This window comes from Eptatretus burgeri, chromosome 12 (assembly GCF_056783735.1).
Source record: "Eptatretus burgeri isolate ZD-2024b chromosome 12, Ebu_testis_v1, whole genome shotgun sequence".
In the NCBI taxonomy this organism is placed as follows: Eukaryota; Metazoa; Chordata; class Myxini; order Myxiniformes; family Myxinidae; genus Eptatretus; species Eptatretus burgeri.
In genome coordinates, this window is record NC_140972.1 from 5,391,380 (window position 1) to 5,416,827 (window position 25,448).

General features: G+C 45.7%; 1 protein-coding gene across 3 annotated transcripts in view; it reads left to right on the forward strand.

Moving 5' to 3' along the window:
* Window positions 1-16,584, forward strand: part of LOC147015016 (max-interacting protein 1-like) — a 54,028-nt gene extending 37,444 nt beyond the window's left edge. Inside the window, exons 1-4 of one of the 3 annotated variants that reach the window (XM_085849319.1) lie at window positions 6,366-8,313; window positions 10,851-10,965; window positions 11,105-11,291; window positions 13,638-16,584. In XM_085849319.1, coding sequence (XP_085705445.1) covers window positions 8,198-8,313; window positions 10,851-10,965; window positions 11,105-11,291; window positions 13,638-13,798 — 579 coding nt within the window. In that variant the 5' untranslated portion in view covers window positions 6,366-8,197 and the 3' untranslated portion in view covers window positions 13,799-16,584. Of the gene's footprint in view, window positions 1-6,365; window positions 8,314-10,850; window positions 10,966-11,104; window positions 11,292-13,637 lie in introns of those variants that run through there. The other 2 variants (XM_085849318.1, XM_085849317.1) reach the window with 2 other exon arrangements.
* Window positions 16,585-25,448: the final 8,864 nt, after the last annotated feature.

The window sequence follows — 25,448 nt, forward strand, 5'->3', positions numbered from 1 at the left end:
TCAGATAAAAATCAATATCACACACAGAAACATAAAATCCTTCGACATCAATCAGATCCCCGTGTTGTGTCAGGTTGGAGTAACACGAGCGACGACGTAGCAGGTTGGAGGAACACGTGTGACAACGTGGCAGGTTGGAGGAACACGTGTGGCAGGTTGGAGTAACATGAATGATGACGTGGCATGTTGGAGTAACACGAGTGATGACGTGTGCAGGTTGGAGTAACACGAGTGATGATGTGGCATGTTGAAGTAACACGAGTGACGACGTGGCATGTTGGAGTAACACGAGTGACAACGTGGCATGTTGGAGTAACACGAGTGATGACGTGGCAGGTTGGAGTAACACGAGCGACGACGTGGCATGTTGGAGTAACACAAGTGATGACGTGGCATGTTGAAGTAACACGAGTGATGACGTGGCATGTTGGAGTAACACGAGTGACAACGTGGCATGTTGGAGTAACACGAGCGACGACATGGCATGTTGGTGCAACACGAGTGATGACGTGGCATGTTGGAGTAACACGAGTGATGACGTGGCATGTTGAAGTAACACGAGTGACGACGTGGCATGTTGGAGTAACACGAGTGACGACGTGGCATGTTGGAGTAACATGAACGATGACATGGCATGTTGGAGTAACATGAGCGATGACATGGCATGTTGGAGTAACACGAGTGACGACGTGGCATGTTGGAGTAACACGGGTGACGACGTGGCATGTTGGAGTAACACGGGTGACGACGTGGCATGTTGGAGTAACACGAGTGACGACGTGGCATGTTGGAGTAACACGAGTGACGACGTGGCATGTTGGAGTAACATGAGCGACGACATGGCATGTTGGAGTAACACGAGCGACGACGTGGCATGTTGGAGTAACACGAGTGACGACGTGGCAGGTTGGAGTAACACGTATGATGACGTGGCAGGTTGGAGTAACACGAGCGTCGATGTGGCAGGTTGGAGTAACACGAGCGACGATCTGGCATGTTGGAGTAACACGAGCGACGACGTGGCATGTTGGAGTAACACGAATGACGACGTGGCATGTTGGAGTAACATGAGCGACGACGTGGCATGTTGGAGTAACACGTATGATGACGTGGCATGTTGGAGTAACACGTATGATGACGTGGCATGTTGGAGTAACACGAGTGATGACGTGGCATGTTGAAGTAACACGAGTGACGACGTGGCAGGTTGGAGTAACACGTATGATGACATGACAGGTTGGAGTAACACGAGCGACGATGTGGCAGGTTGGAGTAACACCAGTGGTACGCAGCAGTATTATTTGGTTTTCATAACAGGTTCCAATCAAAACGTACATTAAGATACATCATCAATGACTCATTGCAGTTGCACTAGAATACTAGATGAAGCTGTGTGCAGGCATTCCCAATGACAGTCAACAGTTTGAGGTCTTCATTTTGCCAAAAAGCATTTATTTGATGAATCCCATTGTCCCTTATTGTAACTCTCAGCAGAATCCAAAAGCTGATATTTTACAAAACTTCTTTTGGGATTTCTTTGATTTACATTCTCGTTGGAGCACAGTCGTTCATGATCCTGGGATCCCAGGTTCCATTCTCAGAGACTGTGAATTTTTTTGTCTTGCTATATTAAATTGTGTGTGTGTGTGTGTGTGTGTGTGTGTGTGTGTGTGTGTGTGTGTGTGTGTGTGTGTGTGTGTGTGTGTGTGTGTGTGTGTGTGTGAGTGAGAGAGAAAATCATTGAAAAAAAACACGGCTAGGCCGATCTCCACCAAAGTTTTCATACGTGTTGTAGGTACCAGGGTTAGGTCATAGGCATTTAAAAAAATAAAAAATCCCCCCCCCCCCCACTCTCGCGAATGACTTGTGAGTTTTCATATGCACACATGCCACAGCGTAAGTGGTTGACTGACCCCGACTACAGAACGGGGATGAGTCGCCACGCTCCCCCCTCTAGACTGCTCCTGTAGGGAGCAGGTATTTCTAGTTATACAAACTTTCAAATGTTTGTGAGCTCCTCCATTACATTCAGATCACTCTGAAAATAATTTAAATTACCCTACCTCTCTCTTATCATTGTTGGCACGGTCGAGTTTTACCGGACATGGTACAGCCACATCCTCTTCTAGCACCATGTGGTTGATCACATAACGTGCTCATTCCTTTATTTTGTTTTAACCACATCACGTTCCAACAAAACGAGACTCGATAAGCAGTTTGTTCCTGAGAAAAATAAAATAAAATTGCAAAATGTAGATTCCATTCTTCTGGAAGAGCCGGGCAGCAGATACTGCTGCTTTCTTGGTCGTGTTTCGGCCTCTCTCGCTGTTTATACTGCATCTATATTTCTATCCTGGTTATCTTGTTTGCTTTCCTTATCCCTTTTCTTTCTGCCTATCCCACTGCAACTTTTTTGCATACCCTCTGCCATTAGTTTTAGTGGTGCAGCTGATTGAATTACTATGCCTTTTACACATTTATTCCAAGAGTGCTGGCAAGATGGCCTGGAGGTATGCACATTCTCCTCTCAGCCGTTTAGCCTGGGTTTGTTTCCTGACCCGGCGATCAACTGTCATCCCGGTGCTTCACAGGCAGGGTGTTACATCGATGCGTGCGCCGTCCTTTGGTCGGATGTTAAACGGGCGTCCCGTCTGCTGTCATCAGTTGGTGGATGTTGAACATCCCACGGTGTCCTCGAAGAGTAGGCGAGCCATCGCCATCACCATAAACAAACTACAAATTCCTACCCTAACCTATGGAGGGTATTGCATCAGCGGCTGTAGCGGAGGGCTGTAGCAGCAAAGCAAAGAATGACTAACTCTTAGCTCTTCCCCACCTCCTCCTCCCTCACCCTCTAACCATGAAGGTCGGAGTTCGTGAAAGTGAGCAACACCGACGTCGGTTCATCAACTTGTAGTTTCCAATCATTCACAGATCTCCTATTAGCGGTGGGAGAGTTTCCTGACACCGTTGAAATATTCCAGGTACATTTTGGTTCCAAACCGTTTATTTATTTATTTTACTATTCATGGAGGGAAGTTGTCAAAAAGCCAAAGTGAGCGATTAGGACAGTCACTTTGCCATGCCATTGGCGGCTACCGGTACACCTCATTACACAGCACGCAGCAGCTTGAGTGGGTTTAAATATCTTGCAAGACGCATCAAGATGGTTTCCTTTGCTTCTGTAGTACGAAAAGTACAACTGTACACATTAGCACAATCTCGAGTCATTTGTGTCGAGCACGATCCGTGGCATGGCTGACAGGATGGCCTGAAACTGTCGGTATACGCACTCGCCTCTGAACTGTGTGCAGCCTGGATTCGAATCTCGGCCATCCCAGTGAAGTGAAAGACTGTTGATGGTGACATGGTTAACGCTCGCTCGCTCGCTTCGACAAAGGGTTAACGCACAAAACGTCAGCTTCTCACGTCCCACGGCGGCGAGAATACCGCGATCAACTCCCTATTGATTCCATCCGATGTTCTACCTGGTCCGTCAACGCAGATCGACACGAGACTTCATGAAGACTGGTTTTCCATTCTGGTTGGAGCAACTGTTTTTATTATTATTTTTATTATTATTATTTTTTCTTTTTTAATGGGGTTGGGTGACATTAAGTAAGTCACTCATTAATTTTAGTTTTTAAATTTGCACACACGGAAGTGAAACGATAACTACAGGTATTTGTAACACATACATTTCTTCTTTATGGTGTGATGTTATTGCATCCTTTCCTTTGCTCAAGTAGTGTGACCCCGTACCAATCGACAGTGGTGATTAATGAAGAAAGCCTGTCTTGGTAGTTCAGCGCACGCCATTTCGAGAACAGGAGTTGGGTAAGGACAGACGAAGTGAAGCATGTTGGCATGCAGGCAAAGGTTGCAAGGTTGGTGTTTTTTTGTTGTGTTAGCATTCACTTCGAGAGCACTTACAGTCCTGCTCCGTATCTGCAGTCGTCATCGAGCGAACTCCCACCTCCCATCCCATCCGAGCCCCCCACAACCCCCAACCCCCGACCCCTCCTCCTCAAGTTCAGCTGTAAGTGTATCCTTCCATTCGACTTTCAATGAACGATAAGGAAAGTACCTTCTAAGAATAATATATCCAAATCTACAGATATGACGAGCCGTAAATCCAAGCTCATGTGGCTTTTCCATGCAAGGAAGTTTCTCTGCTTTGCACACTCGACACATTTGAAAAGTCAAAAGTTCCACGAGTGGCGTACTTATCTGCTCCAGCCTTCTGCCACCACGTGAGTGCAGAAAGCTGTTTGTGGCAGTGCGCGGACATTGTCATTTCGGCAGCTCTGGGTAATTGGCAGCTGTGGGTTTCTCCACTGTTGAATGCCAGTGTACTTGGCATCTCTCTCAAACGCATCGCTTGTTCTTTTCCTATATGTTCGCCTTGTTTTATGATCACGTAGGTGAGTGCCAATGGGCGAAGGCTCCAGCACCACTTTGCCTTTATGATAATCTCATCGAGCCAAAATGCCCATTTCATGTGTAGTTGCCCCGTGCACACAAAGCGAAAGGTGGGGTTAAGCAAATTGGTTCAAGTCTGTACGTCCAGACATACGTACATTCGTCTGTCTGTCTGATGAGTTTGTGACTGATCGAGGAACAGCTTATTTAAATCTAATGTTATATTTTGAACATGAATCGGAAAACAGGTTTGCTGTTTTGCAGTACAGTACTTTGATGCTGAATTTGTCCCGATTGCACATGTGCAGAGAGGAGTGAGATATTATTTTACCCTGTCTGTCTGCCTGGAAGCCAAAATTGAAAATCATTCTAAACAGGAAACTTGCTGTTTTTAAGGACGTTATAAATGACATATGCAGCAGGCACGAAGAACTAATGCAGCTTGTGAGACAGTGTGATGTAATAGCCACTGGAAAAACGGCGGTAAATCCCGGAATTCATTTATTTATATGCCTTTAAACCTCCTTAAAGCGTTGTTTAAATTGAATTGTTCCAGATCTTGGATTCGAGTTTCACCACGAGGAGAAGCGCTCGAGTTCCTCCTGAACACCCGGTCCTGAGGCCACCGGGCATGAATAATTTAGTGCTACGGTGGGTTGTTAAGGCCTAGGTCACATTTGCCACGGCGGCCGTGGGGTCTCCAAAATCTACGGCCATGAGCAATTATACGGCGGCCGCAGGATTTCCACGGTCACACAATGTAGCAGTCACATGTTTTTATTTTTCGTGGAGCCGCACGGCGTATTTAGGCCTAAGTCACATTTGCCACGGCGGCCGTGGGGTCTCCAAAATCTACGGCCACTAGCAATTGCATGGCGGCCGCAGTATTTCCATGGTCACATAATGTAGCAGTCATATATGTTTTTATTTTTCGGGGAGCTCCACGGCTTATTTATAAATTGTGGAGACCGAAAACGTGTGGGTGCCGTACGGTCGTTGATTTGATGTCGCACGGTGACCTTTGGGCGTTCCTGCGGCGGCCATATAATTTTCAAGGCAGACGCAAGGTGCCCGCAAGGCGACCGCAGGGGGACCGCAGGGGGACCCTGAGGCGAACGTGCGGCCAGACGGACGGTAACGAATGGGTTAAATTATTTATTTATTTTTTACCAGTTTTTTTTTTCCGGCTTGTCGAATTGCTACGGCGAACGTAGAAATGAAAAAGTTATAACTCCGTGTTATAATTCCACGGCAACCTTACGACCTGTAAAATATAGCCAAACGGCGTAGGGCTACCCTGAGGCCACCGCAGAAACTCTGCGGCCACCGAACGTTTCCGTCAATTCAGAGGGCATACGGCCGCCGTATCCTCGCCGTAGAGCAAATGTGACTTAGGCCTTATGTCTTAGAAATTGTGGGGTTGCCGTACGGTCTTTGATTTGATGTCGCACGGTGATCTTAAGGGGGCCCTGCGGCGGCCATAGAATTTTCAAGGCAGATGCAAGGTAGCCTCAAGGTGCCCGCAAGGCGAACGCAGGGGGCCCTAAGGTGAACGTGCGGCCAGACGGACGGTAACGAATGGGTTAATTCTTTTTTTTTTTTACCAGTTTTTTTTTCGGCTTGTTGAATTGCTACGGCGAACATAGAAATGAAAAAAGTTATAACTCCGCGTTATAATTCCACGGCGACCTTACGACCTGCAAAATATAGCCAAACGGCGTAGGGCCACCCTGAGGCCACCGCAGAAACTCTGCGGCCACTGCACGTTTCTGTCAATTCAGAGGGCATACGGCTGCCGTATCCTCGCTGTAGAGCAAATGTGACTTAGGCCTAAGCAACCACAAATGCTGATTGGTACCACCACTCCTGGCAGGGTTCGCACAATTTCGCATGTTTCCGTTTCCAGTGTATTGGCAACAACAAGAGGGAAAGGGGGGGGGGAGTCCCGTGCCCTCAAAGCGTACTCGAGATGACTTCTCGTATCAGGTGCAGCCCAGCAGAGCTGTCGAGTACGCACCGGCTAAATGAGCAAATTGATGGGGTAAAACTTCCCGGATAACTGCGGACGGACTATGCTGGCCCAATGGTGGAAAAGACAGGATGAACTGGGTCCATTCACAATGAGAGCAATTTATTTATAAAGCAAGGGTGAGGAAAAGCATGCGGAACAATAAAAAAAAAAATTTGCAAAAGTAATATGTACAGCAGGAGAAAGCAATGATTCATGGGGTGCAGCAAAAGAAAGACAGTTGTATTCAAACACAAGAGACACTGCATGCAAAGTTGCCCCAATACTAAACCTCTACAATCTTAATTATGTGAACATGACAGGTGCCATCGGACACATACTTGGAGGGGGAGGAGGAGGGAGAGAGAGAGAGAATGAGAGAGAACGAGGTGTTTACAACCTCTTTGACAGGCCCACTCTTCCCATTCGCTTATGAGGGAGAAAAACTGAAGGTATTTAAGGTGCGATGAGGTGTGTGGTGATTGGCAGATGCGGAGAGGGAGATGTAAATATGTAGGATTGTCGGTCAAGGGATTTTGAAATGGAGCAAAGAACGTGAGAGAAGATAGATTTTAAATTGAGTGTAAAGAGATCTGTGCGTGTACATGTTTATGGGCTAAGGTGGCGCTCGGTCTGGTGTTTGGCTCTTTTCCGTAATACCACTCCGTGACTCCAGGTATAAGAAAGGGCAGGCCAGACGCAAGAGAAGAGCAGGCGGACCAGGAGAGAGAAGGCCGGGCCAGATCAGGCCTTTCTTTTGTACTTTCCCCGCAGCGGCGGCGCTTGAGAGTGGAACATGCAGAGCGATGGGTGTTTCCCCACGTCCTCATTGGCACATGGACTCAAACCACTGTGTTGGCCCTGCCTCGGTGAGGATTTAGCACGGGAAATGGCTTCATTCACTTCTGTGCTTTGGCACGCGAAGGAGCTCTGGGGTTTAACGTGGGGTGAGGTATTTGGTCACGTAGTTCCACTGTGAAAGCATCTCCTTGTGCCCGCTGGTCCCCAAAGGTGGTGGTCGTGGTTATCAGTGGCAGTGGTGAGTGTCGTAGTGAGTTTTGGTGTGGTGGTTATGACGTCATGGTTGTGGCAGTTAATGGCATTGGTAAGCGAGTGTTGTTTGTTGTGGGGATTTTTAGGAACGTGTTGTGGTGGTTGCATGAGGGTTGTCGCGTTCTGGTCCGGGTCTGGTGAGGGTTTGAGGTGAGCGTCTGTTTGATAATGGTACATGGCATGAGGTTTGAATGTGTTATGGCGCACTTTTGCTAATGAAAGGCGCCCCTGCTGGTACGCGTGCAGGCATGCTTGAAGGAATGGGGGGAGGTGGGGGTGGTGGATATATTACAATATAATAATGCAGGAAAATAATACTTTATTTTATGTTCTTAACTTTTATTCATGAAAATAAATATCACAAAAACAATGCAGAAACATGTTAAGGGGAAAGTTTGGACAAGTTTTAAAGTTGAAGTCCCTAGCCCTATTTTCCCCATTATCCCCAAAGTTTGCACATCGCGGACTTGCGGTTCATGGGAATTTTCAAGAACATAACCCCTGCAAACGATAAGGCCTTCCTGTGTATATTTGAACCATGTGTGGGGTATCATGTGACAGCCTCTGACCTCTCATTGGTGAAGGTTTTTTCCCTTCTGCATGCTCACTGAATTGGCAACAAGCAAGGCGGCATGCCATTGGACTGTGCTGCTTGGCAGCCACGGCGCCTATTAGGACAGAATCTACGTCGTCTGATTGGGCAAGACTGTCGCCATGTGTGGACACAGCATGTTGTTGGCTGGTGCCATGCGGGTGCTGACATCAACACCTTCAGGGCAATGGATGAGGTGGGAGTGCGAATCCAGAAGAGCGGGGGACTCTGCATTCATGTACGTGCTTGGTCTCTGGCGGCGTTCTCAAGCATGACCTGTTGTTTCTGCTGCCGGCAAGTTGTATCCTCGCAAGCTGCTTGCCTGCCTGCTGTTAAACATATGACTCCCCACTGTTTGTTCTAATCGTGTGTGTGTGTGTGTGTGTGTGTGTGTGTGTGTGTGTGTGTGTGTGTGTGTGTGTGTGTGTGTGTGTGTGTGTGTGTGTGTGTGTGTGTGTGTGTCAGTCACCGTAGTTGGGGATTCGTTTCTGTGTACAAGTATCCTTTTTTAATGTATTGTATTCATCCGACATTCGGCCCATGTTTGTCTTGTGAATAAATTGTGATATCCCTTTATATTAGCCGATGTGCGTGTCGGGTGCAGCCAACTTTCCTGTGTGCTGACGATTTGGATTATTGAGAACCCCTGGAGGATTAAGTTGCTATTAATTCTAATATCGATAACCGAAGTGGTTTCGACACATTCGGAAGACGGGGAGACGCGAAATACCACTCAGGGCGTGATCCACGTTCAATTTTGTCATCCGCAGAGGGTTCTCCACCGTGTTCGGTCTCCGCTTCTGGTGCGGTTGTGGTTGATGTGGCCGCCATACACTTATCGATATTATTGTTCATATTTCTTACATTTAAGAACTGCTATGCTGAAAGCGGAGCCCAGCATCATTGATAACGAAGACTCATTTCAAGCAATCCACAATACGTTTGCAGAAAGGTTTTCCCTATCTTTACCTGATTTGTTGTCAAACCAATAGGAGAAGAAGGGAAGAGATGGGAAGAGCAATTGTTCTTCAGCATTTGCATAGTACATAACCTGTAGATGCCCTAACTACCTTCTTGCACCTGGAAAGCTTGGTATCGCATCGCTTGTAGCTGGTTACTTTGACAGCCAAAGCAACATCGGGAACTCTGATGTCAATCAATGTCGTACCTCAGGTTCTCAAGTGTCTGCTCCAAACCCTCTCCCACCCAATGGCCCAGTTGAAACCTATCCAAAGCCAGGCCAGCACAGTCGTCCAGGTTTCCTGTGGGACTCCATCTATATATATATATATATATATATATATATATATATATATATATATATATATATATATATATATATATATATATATATATATATAGCTCCATATTGGAGCAATGCTGTCCTTTGATTAAAGCCATGCTTCTTGATATTTCTTTGAACATTTTTTGTTATTCTTGCCAGAATTATGCATTGATGTTGAGAAATAATCAAATGATTCTGCCTGGATTGAGTTGTATTTTATTTTTATCCAATTCACACCTCTCCATATGTTCGGCAGATGCCCTCCCCCCAGCCTTGATTGGTTCTCTTTGTGCCCCCTTCCCTGCCATTGTAACACCAACCTGTCATTAGTTCTGTGACTTTGGCTCAGCATCAGGCAGCTAATAGGCACTCGAGACAGCCTTCCATCCAATCATTGGTTGCCGACCCACTGTTGTTGAAAAAGGAAGTCACGTAGGAGTAGGCCACAGGCAAGTCTGTTGCTGAAGCACTTTCTGTAATGTTTTCAAGCAAGGGGGGAGTGGGGGGGGGGAGGAGGTTTGAAAAGGAAAAGTTTGTTTCTTTCAGTGTGAGATGGTGATTTCAGGAAGTGGTTGAAGTGTCAGGAAGTGGTTTGCTGTTTTAGAGGTTATTTTATCAGTGACTTTAAAGTAGTGATTGGACATATTTTAGGATATCGATGAGCGGGTTGAGGCGTCATGATCTCGTAGCAAGTTAAAACAGAACAATCTGGAGTTTGAACCGTAATCCCTCTGATTACTGACGAGTTGCATGTACAGTGTAATGGAATGTCTTGTCTGTACGCTGCTGTGTAAGCAGTGTTGTTTTCCTCGGTGGGTTTGTTGCCGACCGAAGAGGGAAGGGGTGAGACAGGGACAAGGATAGCCGTCGGTGGGAGGGATTCCGAGACATTTGGTTTGGTTCGAGAGCGATGGGATGTGGGATTTGCCGTGTCAGCATGTTGGCAATGAAAACGTCGGCCGTCACTCTGTACAAGGAAATCGTATTGTTTTTGTTTGAAAATCAGGGAGGTACAAATAATAGTCACGTGAGGACTTTCCCGATTCCCTCCAAGTTGTTCGCGTTATGGTGATGGTGATAGGAGGTTAAGCGTTTCCAAGAGCGTTTTGTACTTTCGTTGATTTGGACATTCACAAAATTCAGCACAGTGGGAGTTTCATCCTAAGAGGGGTCCCACGAGCACTTGGCACATTTTGTTGTCAGACATCTCAATGACTCAAATAATGTTCCACAACACCTATACAAGTTAATATCTTGCAATTTTGCGGTACGAAACAAGTGCTCAATTTGAGGTGGAATTTGATGCTCAAACTTACTGGATTTGATTGTAAGTTGATGAAAGCTCACACGTCGCACCGTCATGACTGTGCAGCCATCATTCTGGTCGATTAGGAATTGAACGTATCGCATCAAGTTGTGACTGTGCTACCTGTTGAAATCGGCAGACCGTGTTCATAATTCCATTCCCCCTCCCAATCCCCTTCCCCCAGGCGCGCTAACCTCCGCCACTGCCTGGACCGCCTTAAGGGAATAGTCCCACTGGATTCGGACACATCCCGTCACACAACCCTGGGTCTGTTGAACAAGGCCACGAATCACATTAAGGTATGATGTTCAGACGTTGTCCTGCCCTTTTGTCCACAGCTGCACTCATTAAATCTTGTGTACGACCGACCAACGGGTTATCTGACGATCTACGTTTTGCAAAATTTGGAACAGAAGGTTGATTGACCTGTCGTTGCAGAAACTAGAAGACGTGGGGCGACGGAACGAGCATCAGAAAGAGCAGTTGCGCCGGGAGCAGCGGCACCTCGAGCGCCGTCTCCAGCAGCTGAGCCAGAGCACAAACTTTGAGCCACAGCTGCCCGAGAGGATGCGCACGGACAGCCTCGGGTCCAACCTGTGCTCCGATCGCTCAGACTCTGACAGGGGTGAGAGCACCTGCTGGCTGTTATGTGCACAAGATGTCGTGTTTAAAATCCCATTTGATTGCAATTTGTCGCGTTTTCTTCACCCACACAAAACGACGCACCCTTCGGGAGATTTTCCACAGTTTTTAATTTACTTGTTGATTCATTTAGCCATTGAGTCAATACTTTAATTGTGTAAGCACCGTCGAAACATTGTGGACATTCATTCATTCATTCATTCATTCATTTATTTCCCCATACGATGTCTCGCAACACATTTTGCACGAACACAGAAATTGTAGAACTTAACAGCTCGTGTTCGACTTTGATTCGCTCATAATTCCTGAGGGAGTGAAAAGGTGAAAGCAGGGCATCGGTATTGAAGGAAAGGAAGGCAAGAATTCCACAGATACGTTTGTGCTTTAAAGTCGTGCGATACTAATGTCATGAAATGCCGACTATCTCAATCCAGGACTCTTTTTGGGCCTGTACGCCGTAGCTAAATGCAACATTGACCTCGTTTTCCTTAAACAGGAGGACAGATAATATAAGTTCCATCATTTTTTTTTTCCATGAGTCAAATGTGTCCAAAGTGTCAGAGGTCTTTGGTATGACTAGATCGGGGTTCGAACTGCCAACTTCTCAGACTCGGAGCAGATGTTCCGACCATTACGACACAGCCACCTTTTATTTGCTTAATTTGCCCCAAAATTGCTCAATATAGGATTGCATTACGAATTGCCGAAGATTTGCTCGGGAGAGCTAAAAATGGCGATGCTCTTGGCGGGTAAAGAAGGGTTTGGTGGCGTTGCGTCTGGGTCCCGTGGTGTCTTCATTCATGCATGCTTTGTCCAGCGCCCCATTGTCTCCGGGGCTGGCTAAGCAGAACATCTCTCTCCACTCCCCAAGCTTGTCCTGTACTGCCTGAACTCCTCAATCAGTCCCGTTCGCCAACAAACTCTGTCGCCCAATATACCGAGCTCTCTGTGTTGAACTGCTCAAACCCCATGTTCTTATTCATCCCATGATCATACATTCACTGGCCCTCCCCGTGGAATATTCATGCTGCGCCACACCCACCATTTGTCGGCAGCTAATGGCGGCTTCTCTCCAAACACATGGTCACGAGGCATATTCAGGGTCATCTTTGGAGGGGATAGCTTGGCTTGCGGAGCTGTGTTGATCGTTCATGATCATGAAGAAACACACAGAGACAGATAACAAGGGAATGATTTGAGGGATTCAGAAGGAGAGGGGAGGAAAGTGGGGATTTGGACACATGAGGAGGGTAGGCGAATGCACTCTTCGACACGTGTCCTGTCATTTTTACATAGATACCGTACGTTTGTGCTAAACATGTACGAATGGAACACCCGAACACCCTATCAAATTCCCCCGACTATATCATATATATATATATATATATACATATATATATATATATATATACATATATACATACACACACACACACACAACGGAGAGTAAAAGCACACTGAGCCAAAAAGAATAAAATTCTTTGTTAAAATCCTGGCGTTTCAGAAGAATACTATTTTCCGTCTTCAGAGGTAACAATAAGACACCAGACGTGAAGCTACAGAGACATTGGCTGTACTTATTACGTGCGATGGGAACGGCTATACGTCATGATTGGCCTGTGAAGGGGACCAATCGGCACGAGGTTTGGGACAAATCTAATAAGGGGGGGGGTTGGATTTGCTTTCATTTCTGGTGAGGGTAATAAATCGGGTTATAAGGCCGAAGGCTTATGCACCCCCTATCCTCTACAATGGCGGAATTTATTTTTTTTTGCCTTTTTTCAGGTTACATTGTGGGGTGACAATTGTGGGGTTACATGCCACCAATGGGGTGAAGGCAGTCAGTCCACACATGCATGCATACATAGTCCAAAAACGAACTGGCTTTTACATATATTAGATACAAGTCTTTGTCGTAAACAACATTTAATCTGACTGTAAAATGTCATCCTGGTAATGAGTGGAGGAGAAGGCTTCATGGAGCACACCTTCCAGTGGGAGGCCAGCTAGTTCTGTCTGTCCAGCAGAATCCATGCGAAAGATGTGCAGCAGTGTCCCTTTTATCAACAGTCGCTCTTGAGCTAATGCCGTAGATTAAAAAACAACACTTGCATTTTACGCTCATATTGGAATATCACAAGGAATAAAAGTTTGCATGAGGATAGATGCCATAAGAATATACATTTCACCTTAACAAATGCTTTGTAATTAAAAAAAACAAACATTTTGGGGGGGAGGGGGGGGAATTAATTGCTTTTGCAGTAGTAATGGTATTTTGATGTTGAAAGTAATTCTGTGTTTGTATATCGTTGCTGCCCTTCGGTTTCAGAAGAGATCGATGTGGATGTCGAGAGCTTGGAGTTCTCCCTGGGTGAGACGGACAGCCTGAGCGCAGGCAGTGCCAGCGACATGGATGAGAGTATAAGCCTACGCAGTGCGACTAGTGATGGGGGCTACTCCAGCTGCAGCCCCAAGCTACCTTGTTGCTAGCCCTCGCTACACTTTCCCCCTCTCCTGACTTCACCACCATGCCACTTGCCGAGTCCACCGCCGCTGAGCCGTCCCACCGACCGTATCGTGCAAGCTTGAGTCAGGGCCCCGGTACCTTCGAGTGGGGTTAAGTGAGGCAAGGAGAACTCTGAGCATCAAACAATGGAAGACCTGTGTAACAAAATAAAGAAAAAAAAAATCCACACATGGAAATGATCAGACTGGACCAACAAAGAAGAGTGATGAGCACCTGTATTCTTAAGGTGTCGTTTCCTTTGTTTACCAGCCTTTGAGGTGAAATTTGCAATGGCGTAAACCCCGTATCAACCCTTTGCCTTCTCCCCACCAAATCTCTTTGGATTGATCGATCCCCTTACATTGTGGAGGGCTTTGCTCTCTGCTTCCACTCATGTTCAGCCTCTGGGGCTGAAAATTGCTTGTGAAACACAAATTGCTATCAAAAGCTCAAACACACATGAAGGTAAGATTGAAGCGCAAGGTTTTAATGAGTCTACTCTCGGGAATTTGGAGTCTTTGTGGGTGTACGCCATTGGTCTCTGCCTGATTTGTTACTATCTCATCAGGAGTTTTATGTGGACTCTGTGGCCAGATCAGTCCTTACTCGCCAATGTCCGTCCTTACTTTACCGCGAGGGTTGGGTTTGGACCCTCAGTGTCTCACCCTGATAAATTATCTAAGTTGCACTTCGTCGAAGACTAAAACAAAGTATCTTTAACATAATTGACCTCACAAGTAGAATGTGATCTTAAAAAAAAAAAGATATATATACCAATATTTTTCCTAAAGTCGGTGTGTGTGCGTACTTGTGCTTGCTGGCGTATGCACCTGCGCTTATTGGTGCGTGCCTGTGCTTGCTGGTGTGCGTGCGTCCACTTGTTGCTGCGTGTGCATCCTCTTGCTGGTGCGTGCACCTGCGCCTATTGGTGTGTGTGCGCCTGTGCTTGCTGGTGTGCGTGCGTCCACTTGCTGATGTGCACACGTGTGAGGTTGATGTGCTCGTGTGTTCATACGCACGTGCTTTTGACAGTCAGTCCTCGGTTCCACACTTTCTTTGATTCTCAGGGACCTTCCTCCCTGGCTAATTGCTCTTTTGTTATTTTACACTTGTATCACTAAGGAGGTCTTCTTCCTCTATTCCTTCTATCCTTCCATTTCCCTCCCTATCCCTGGCAAGCCCCCTAATCTCCATGGTCCCTCTCTGTCCTTCCCTTTCTCTCTTCCTTGACCTCCTTCCTCTCCCTTGTGCCTTTTACGTTTAGGTTTTTAAGTCGGTATAATATAACCCCTGTTTGCAATAAAATTAGTCTTTATTTTATTTTATTTTATTTTATTTTTTTTCCTGGTTGTTTTGTTTGTTTGTTTGTTTGTTTGTTTGTCTTTCTTTTCTTTTCTTTTTTTAACCATTACCGTGTTTTGAGTCTGAGCAGCAAATGGCCTGTTGCTCGGAAGTTAATTGTAATTATATGAACATATCTTGCTTTAAACATTGCACATTGTTGGTCAGGTTTGTTTTATCGATTATATGAAGATTAAAAAAAAAATTTTAAAAATAAAAATTGCAGAGGGTTTGAGCAGTCATACAAGTCGTGCCACGAAGCACCAGGCCTTTGCTCGACCAAGGCAGCTGACTCCTCAGTTCAAACGTAAACGCCTTACTACTCTGCAGATGCAAATGGCACTTGCTCAATGATGATTGCTCATTTTGTTGTTTTTTTTTTTTTCTTTATTTCTTTCATTTCGAGTCTATTTTAGCCCTTTCTTTATTTTATTATTTTCTGTAATGCTGTTTTGCCAATGTGCTAAATATCCGTTTCGAAACTATTTATGACCAAATGTCTACACTCGTGGATATCTGTGGATTTAATGGTGCTTTCCTTTTTGTTGTCTCAGTTATCATCATCATCACAGCTTTTCTCATTCCTTTTACGTATGCATTTAATCATTTGATTTCTCTCACTCTCCTCTCTCTCTTTCTCGTTACTTTATTCGTTCTCGGTGTTTAAAGGACCACTACTTAAAGCTAATTGCATAATGCATCGGCATTAGCCTGAAGATCTATCACCAGCAAGTTGTCCTGAGAACAAGCTCTTGTTCACCACCAAAAAAAAAAGAAGCAAGACGAGGACTCGTCAAGTCGAATGAACTTTCTCAGACACCCCAAAAGCCAGTGTTCTTTATAAAAGAAGAAGAAGAAGTAGAAGCAAAAAAAAAAAACAAATGAAAACCTCAAAGCCAGATGATAAACTTAGTGTGTTAGTGACTCTCAGCCCTCTTCTCACCATAATCACACTCCATCGCCTGATGATCGACTGCACACCTGTACCTTTTTTGCAGCTTGTTTTTCAACGCTTCGGTCCTTCCCCATTTGACCTCTTGTTCTGCAGAGTCTGCCACATGGTAGCAAAAAGTAAAAACCTCTGTATCATTCCTACCTTACCGGTTATCCAATGCGTTCGTTGCACGGATGACCCGTTGGGTACACGTTGCGAAGACTGCAGTTTCTGCGGCCATTGAAGTTTGTAAAATTTAAGTGCGATCTCCAAATTGCAATCCGTACGGTGGGGGATTGCCATAGTAGCAATGGTGAGGGTGAGAGACTGAAGCGTAGTTTTGTCTGGTGTGATACTGGACTTGTCTGACATCAGTTTGGCTTCCTGGAAGCACATGGGAAGGAAATTGTAGATGTACAATATGTATGTTGTATGTATTTTACCTCATGTCCCATTGTTGTTCCATTATATAAAATAAATTTTATTTCACTACTGCCCTTGTTTCATCTCCTGGTTACGTAACTGAGTTGAGAAGTACAAGTCGGAGTTGGGAGGGGTGGTGTGGGTGGGGGGGGAGAGAGTTGGGGAGGGGGCTGATGCATGTTAGGGTTCTGCCATCACACCTGCACAATCCCAGAATCCCATGAAAATTTGCTTGCACTTTGAGGAACATTTGGGATCTCACTGCATCCCCTTTCTCATAACAATTAATGGTAACCACAACCCCTTACTCTGTACATCAAATCCCACTGGAACTTCTTGTATGATTTTAGTAAAGGTTAAACAGAATTCATTCACTAAAACAGATGGTTGACCCGATGGCAAAAAAGGTACAAGATGTTCAGGTAGAATGGAGGAAAGAATATAAATGTATATATATTTATATTCTTAACTTTTAATCTACCCTGTGTGTCCCAATCCCTGTTGGTAGACTTCTGTGGGTGCAGCAACAGCCTGTGATGGACCATTGGAGTGCTTTGATGAATCCGTGATCCTTCATTTGTAGCTCTGTGGGTCGTGGGGCTTTTGCAGCTGTAAACATAGATGGCCAATGAGCGACTCTCGTTTGCACGGTGGAAACCAGTTCGTCTGTAGATGAATCGTACGAGCTCGGCCCAAAGGTTGCTGTGCTGTTTGGCGTGTCTGCCCGCACGTAGCCGAACGCAGCTGCTCATTTGGCACAGACTTTGCCAACTTCCTTCGCTCAAACTTACGCCTTCTCTGCCTACACCCTCCAACCTATATTTCCTGTCTGTAATCGTTTTACTGCACATGTTTTTTTAAACTGAGTTTACCTCGTGTTTACAAACTTGTGCTATGATCTGTACACGCTCAAGATAGCTACACATAAGGGATACTCCTCTGTTGCTTTCAAGATTTTAGGTTCCTCCACATTCTCATGAAGTTCTACCACCACTTGAGTAGACTTTTTTAATAGGGATGAGGCTTGTATTGTGGAACAGTGAGGCAGAACTGACAGTGCGAAATATATGAAGATGTTTTTTTTTTATCTTGTGGAAGAGCTAGAATATCGAATGGATTGTGACGGAACAGTACAAAGATGGGTGGGTAGGACATGCCAACAGCAGGATTAAGGGACAAAGTAGAGGGAGACTTGGACAAATAAGGGATGTGGAGCAGATCGAGGGGTGGGGGAGGATGCATGGGGTGGACAGGACAGATACAGAAGCAAAATCTCAGGAAGGAAAAATTGGAAATTTACAGAGGTGGGTTTGGGGAGGGTTAATGAGATTAGAAACAAAAATCATGGTTTTGGATTGGGGTGGGGGTGATGTGATGTGAGACAGCTCTCTTGAAGTACTGAAGGGAAGAATGAAATTGATAAAGCATGGAAAGAGCAAAGGGTGCAAGACCAGAAAGCAGGTGGCAGATAACAGAGAGATCACCGACGTGTCTTCTTCACAAGATATTCCAATGATCTTGAAGGCCTTAATTTACACCACATCAAGCTGAGCGAGGTATGAGGCAGGATCGCCAGCTCAGAGGGAAGCACAATCCTCGAAAGCTGCGGATGAAGGCCTTTTAAGTGGATACAATTTTGCAAGTTGACAGATTTGGGAACCTGGCTTCCTTTGTGTGGAACTTTCAATTGCTGTGCCCACCTGTGTTCATAGGTCATCATTCTCTTCCGTGACGGAAGGTCGGGGTGCTTGTTTGCTTCCATTTGAGTTTTATTCCCGCATTTCTTGAGCGGTTCACTCACTTGTCCAGTTTGAGTCTTCGTGCATCCTAAACGCTGACAATGCCAAACCAGGAATATTCATGCAGTCGAGATGAGCTCTTCTCTCGTGACAGTCAAAATTACACCGTTCAGGACATATCGAGTTAGTATGGCCATGAAAATTATTTTGCAATCGATCCAGAAACATGAGCCTGCTTTACGGCTGTGCCTTCTTTTCTTTTCTTTTTTTAAATCGAAAAAAGGTTAAAAAAAGAAAATAACATTAAACAGAGCTTAGGACGCTCACCTTGACCCCACAGCCAAGGTACACTCCAACAAGACTGTCCCATGAGCGTATACATGCACCTGGGCCCAGAGGCTGAAGTACATGATCAATCCAACACACACATCCGAACCCTGAGGGTACAGAATGCATGGTCATACAAATGGACCACTCCTCAATAGGAGTAGGTTCCCATTAGACATGAGTCTGAAGAGCTTGCTGTAATGGTCTTGTGTGGACTGGGGAGGGGGTTATGTTAAACTGCATAACTTGCGGACAACAGTTCAACAGTGGTACGACGGAACCTTCTTGGTCAGGAGCTTCCTCACTCAAGTATATACATGCTCTTGAAGTTTTCCGGGCCTGGACATTTCTTTGGCGTTTTGGAGTCGATATGTTTGGTGATGCCATTTTTGCAAGGTGTGAAATACACAAACACCGACCTCACGTTGACTTTTATTTTTTTTATTTTGACGAGACCTTCTCACAGACATCACAATCCCCACACATGTATATAATAGGTCTACTATCACCCGTCAATGGAATGTCAACCATGAACTCATCTCATGAAGGAACAAGTACCCGACAGACCACCATCATCATTTCCTCGGTGTTAAGCCTTTTTACAGACAAGCGGATTATCGGGTATTATGATGAATGTGGCTGAACGCGTGTTTTCCCTCCCAAATCGGAATGCTTTGGCATGTATTGAGTGAAAGCAAAGAGAGAGAGAGAGAGAGAAAAAAAAGAGGAAACGAGTAAGGAATGTAAAAGAGGGTGGGGATGGAATGAAGGAGATTGGAGTAAGTCAAAAAGAATCCTCCCCCCCCCCACTCTACTTTCTCAACAATCCTCTTGAAGAAGTCCTTTCATTCAAGCTTCTGGGTCTCACTATCTGCCATGATCTGGGTAAAGGATCTGGTATTTGGGTAAATGTAAACAACCCTTTGGAAGATAACTCACAGGGTGCTCATCATGAGAAAAAAAACAAAAAAGGGTTTACCCTTGGTCAGCCTGCTTTCCCCTCGCAGGGGGTCTTAAGCTGCCATTTTTGTTTCGGCCTGCTCAAAAATGCCTTACCTTGGAACAGGCTGCAACGGTTTCTGTACGATAAACCACTCGTCATCAAATGCCTGATCTTCATACATATGAATCGCTGGAAACATCTGTAATCGCACGCCAAGCCCAGCCGTTCCTTATCAACCGTTTGGTTGGAGTCGTCGTGTGAGTGCTTAAGCCACTTGGTGAGTTTTTTTTTTCAGCAAAATGAACGACGAGGTATTACATACGCAGTTGTCACCTGCCCCATGCTACGTCAAAAGTACCCGCACCGTCACTCTAGCAAGCGCAACCAAAAATACACCGATCGATGTACGAAGTTCCCACGCACCGCCATGCGGTGTCTCGGTGTCATCAGGTTCGCCCGCTGAAAATGTGCAATTAAATTATTTTTTTTAACACTCATCGTTTCACCTTTTTGTGCAATCTGTTTTCATTATACCACCCGCCACTTCGACATCGATTCATACACAAAATAACGTCCAACGTCGAATCGATCCTCATGTTCCGAGCTCCGCCATGTTGGTTCTAGCTGCGACGACAAAGAACCGACATCTGTATCTTGAATTTCACAATTTTTTTTCACTTGAATTCCACTTTTAAAGAACTCCATTTAAAGGTAACCCTTTTGTTTGGTTATGCGATTGATCTGTACCTGTGGTGTCTTGGAACAAAAGCACTCAAAGTTTATCATGAAAGTGTATAATCAAAATCTGTGTTTGAATTTGAGGATCGGGTGGTTGAGAGAGATCTGCGGTGTGGTTGCACGGTGTTCACACCTGTCTTTTAAGATGCGGCGGTGCGGTATGAGCGATGTGGCATGGTTAAGTGAACGACGAGATATGATGTATGCACTTCAATCTCCTGCGCCACCCCGTGTGACGTACAATGTTGATTTACAGGCAAAAGTGCCCATCGGTCACATAAAACAACCAAGAATAAACGACGCTCTTTGTTGAGGCATAGTAGTGATGGTCTTGTTTAACCCTTGACCATTTAAAGATCCCTGAGGGGTTAAATATCTCTGCAAGGTCAGCTTTGGGGTGGAGGGGAAGGGGTGGGATGGAAGTCCAGAGGGAGGGGTGGAGTGGTAGGATGCAGGGGAAGGAGTGGGAGGAAGGATCTGGTGTTGCCCGGCAATGCCAGGTACCTTTGTTCGTAATCTAGAATATGGATGGCCCGTATAGTGGTTTTGTCGTCCATAAGCAATTCCAAACTGATGGGATACAGACTATAGAGTATAGACAGTTTGACGTCCTTCCCGACCTCGTCTCTGTTGCACCAGAACGGCAGTTTCTAAAGTCATGGGATTGAGTTGCCTCGTGGAATCCAAATCGAGAGGAAGTTCGCCTGTTTTGTTCCCCTCTCCGGGTATACCGGCGCTTGTATTACCGGTGTCCATTTACCTTGCAACATGACGGCGGACACGTCTGTGAGAACTGTCTTGGAAAGACCTGTTTACAGGGGTCGTCTCTTCAATCTCACTCTTCCGTCCATCACAGACAAGACCTGTTTACAGGGGTCGTCTCTTCGAACTCATTCTTCCCCCCATTGCAGACAAGACCTGCTTACAGAGGGTCATCTCTTCCATCTCATTGTTCCCTCCGTTGCAGACAGGTTTCCGGTCAGTGGTCTGTCTGTCTGTCTGGTGTTGGCTTAATGGTTAGGATGGTGGGCTTGAAATCCTAGGATCCTGAGTTCAACCCCCCCCCCCCCTTCGCTGTTGAATTAATACCAGGTGGGGTTCACTGCCTGTCATCCTTCCGAGGTCGGCAACATGAGTACCAGCTTGCTGGTGTCCTGTGTCGGAGTGGCGACCCATCCAGGATCGTGCCCAATAGCCAAGGAGACTGCTTTGGCAGCACCAACGCTCTGCACAGAGTATGGTCCCAATGGATGGATGGTCTGTCTGTTTTCTACTGCCTCATTTGTGGTCTTGCATCCTCTGTTTCCGTTTGTGGGTTGTCCAGAAAGAACCTAATTCATACGAAGAAGTCATCATACCATAGCATGTCCAACATTATCAATTTCATGTCCAAATGACTCAATAAGCTTGAATTGACTAACTTTATGGACCAAAACACCAAGCTTATCATGGGGTTTCTATTGTCTTGAAATTATCACAAAGTCTTTCAATTGCTTCGGCTTCTTGATAGTGGTGTTGCTTCTCTCGGCTGTGCTGGTCGCAGTTGTCCATCATCCATCATCATCATCACGATGAACTAAAAGGTAGTCCTGTTAAATCTTCCGATCATTCCTTCGATGCAGATTCCATTGATGCACATTTCTGGCTTTCTTGTTGCTTTGAGCATTGTTGCTGTTGGCGTTGTGGAGTTGCTTGCACGTCGTCTACCCCGTTGTACTGTTCTCCACGAGGCACGAGTTGTTGCTGGACTCGTGTCCAAGTCTGGTGCCTCTCTGATGTCCTTTAATGGCACGTTTCACTCGCTTCCTTCAGCGTTGACTTGCATTGCAGTAACTTCGTTGGTTTGACATAGATGGTTACAATTACATCTCCGTATATTCCTGTTAATTAACCTTAACCAAGTACAATTAAGGTGATCGCTTCTCTATACATGTGCCAACATGCCATGTCGGCTTGATCTTGTTTTAATATGTGCTTGGCAATCTTCACTGCCACTTCAGGGTTGCCATTGGGCTGGAGACAGTGTGGTGTTGAACTTCCCAGTCTCTTGTAAATTTGGCAAATTCTTCACTCAATTGAGGTCTATTATTATCAATCATGATGATCTCAGGTATCCCATGTTTGCTGAAATGTTGTTTCAAAGAATCAATGATGGAGTTGTAAGTGGATGTAGATACTTGGTCCAACTCCCAGAAATCAGAGTAGTCAATTGTGTCGAAGACCTCCACTCCTCCATGTGAGAATATAAGTCAACTCCTACTTTGTCCATGGGCGGTCTGGAAACAAGTGGGTCATGAGTGGTTCTTTCTGTTGTTTGGCTTGAAACTCGTTGCATGTAATGCACTGGCCAATGAACCCCTTGATTTCTCCACTCATGTTGAGCCAAAAAAGGACATCTGCTTTGCGAAGACATGCTTTGGCACCCATGTGCCTTGATTGGATGTGGTTCAGCATCTCCTGGTGCATCGTTTTAGGTATGATGATTCGGTTGCCTTTGTACAGAATGCCTTTATGAGCGACTATCTCATCACAGAACGTCAAGTATTTCTTGATACAGAGAGGGATGTCCTCCTTACGCTCAGGCCATCCTGACGTGACTACTACCTGCAATGCTTGTAGAGTCTCGATCGACTGGGTGTGTCGCTTGATCTCGTGTAGTCTCGCATCATAGACATTGAACTTGACTGGCCCAAGTACTTCTCTAGATTTTATCGCCTGTTGGATCTTGAAGATTTCATACTCCGAGCTTGCTTCCTGGATTGAATCTCTTGACAATATATATATATATATATATATATATATATATATATATATATATATACATACACATACATATATATTGTTGCGGACCCGGGGTTGGGGTGAGAAGACCATGAGAGGGGAGGGGGGGCGGGGGAGCTACCTCGGGTTCCCACCAGACTCTCCGGAATCACAGGCCGTGGCACACGAATAACTTTGTGATGCGGCAAGTCGCTAATCAGCCGTGAACGCCATTAACTCAACCACGTGACTTAGGATCCTCCGTCGAATCAATACCGTTTACCTAATGGTCACGTGATCTAATTACATGGGGACAACGCCCTCGGTACGCCTTGTTCAAACCGTATTACCTTACCGGATCAGATGCAGCCGAGCGTTACTGCCTAAGGACGTACCGGCTAGGAAACGGATCATTGGGGGATAACATCCCGGCTTGGCTAGGATACGGACCATGCTGGACCAATGAAGGAAAAGATGAAAATGAGCTGGGAACATTTCTATGCAAAGCATTTATTTTCAATCAAGCGAATAAAGGTATGTGGCACAGTAAATGGGTTTATTCATATATACAGCAGGGATAGCAAGGAAGTTGTGGGGTGTGAGAAAAGGGCAAGCAATTTACAAAAGCAGACACAGAGCAGACTTAGTGAAGAGCCAGGGACGGGCATAGCAAGCAAGGAGCAGTGAAGAAGAGTGCGAAGCGGCAAGACGAAGAAGAGAGCCAGCAGCTCGCGATCCGCCTTTCATAATCCCTGGGCGAAGGGTGTGGTGACGACCCAAAGCGACGCGCTGTGATTCAAATCCCGCTTCTCTATTGGGCCCCACTGGCCCCAGCCACGCCCCACCAGGCTTCCGGGGTCAGAAGCGGTCTCATTTGCACATCCGGCGTGACACAGCCCGGAGCTCCGTACCGACCTCCCGGGTTGTTCTTCCTGCAACCCCCCCCCCCCTTGCCCGTGTTTCCACGTTCTGGCGACTGGACAAGAGTCGTATCAATCCCGCGTGCCCACCCGGGACATCCCCAGCAAGATGCGGTTGGTGCTGTTAACGTCCGTTGCTTGTCCCCGTATCACGCGGTCGGAGTACCCTGAGCTGTGCAGCACGCCTCTGTTTAGTGCTGAATTGTATCGATATGGAGGTACGAGGAGGTGCGGCAATATTTTTCCTGTGTGCGGGAGATGTTGGTGGTCGAGGTGGTGAGTGAGGGGTGAGCAAGGTGAGATGCCTTTGTAAATTGGCCCGCAGATTTGAATGAAAGGTCGCTCAATAGACTGCTTAATAGCCACTATGTATATACTGTGTATATATATGTATATATATATGTGTATATATATATATATATATATATATATATATATATATATATATATATATATATATATATATATATATATATATATATATTGTATATACTGGCTATTGATGCCCCACTGACTGTGACTGGTGGGGCCAGATTGTAATTGGCCCCAACAAGTGCCATCTGCTACACATGGACACATTGTTTAACGTCCACCAAGCACAACTAGGAAGTACCATTGTTGTTATTAAGCAGTTGAGGAATGCAACAATGGAAACTCGCAAATTCTCCGAAAGTCAAAAGCTCTTTCCCAGCAGAAGAAAAGTGAAGACACCGACCTGGTTCCCCTCTTATTGGTGTCGGCTTTTCACTTTGCTTTCACGAACTGCTCGATGCCCTTCTGGCTTTGCTGGCATGACGCCATCACAGCATTTGTGTAAGTTCAGAGAATTTCAGTTTCTCTATGGAGATATAAGCTTTGTATGTATGTGTCTCATATATATATATATATATATATATATATATATATATATATATATATATATATATATATATATATATATATATTTTTGTGGTTACCAAATTCGCAAACCACCATTCAGGTCCCTTAGGTGAGGTATCTCGGTAAGTGCATGTGTAGTTAGGCCCAAACCCGTTGTCTAGTGGGAATACATGTCATTTATGCGTGCTGCGACTCTTCAGGATAGCCGTTTTTCTTTTACTATCTTTATTTTGGACCAACCGCCATGATTACCACCACAACCACAACATCAACCACCAACCACAACGCCGCTTCACCACAACCGCCACGACCTTCACGTCACACCTCGCAGCCGTCGCATCGCCACCGTTCTTGCGCCGCCTGTGGGTACCGGTGTTGGACTCGTGCAGGGCGCGCGCCGAACAGCGTGTACAAAATCACGGATTTTGTGCTTCAAAAACGGATCAAAAACGACACACGCCCACTTTTTGCCGTCCAATCGGTGAGCGAGGGGCGAATTGGCCCCACCCCCAGGGCGATCGATATATGCAAATTTATGGATCAAAAAGCCTTCACGCCCACTTTTTCTCGGGCCAATGGGGAGCGAGGTGAAAGGTCGAAGGGAGGGGGTCAAGGATGAGAGGGCGAAGT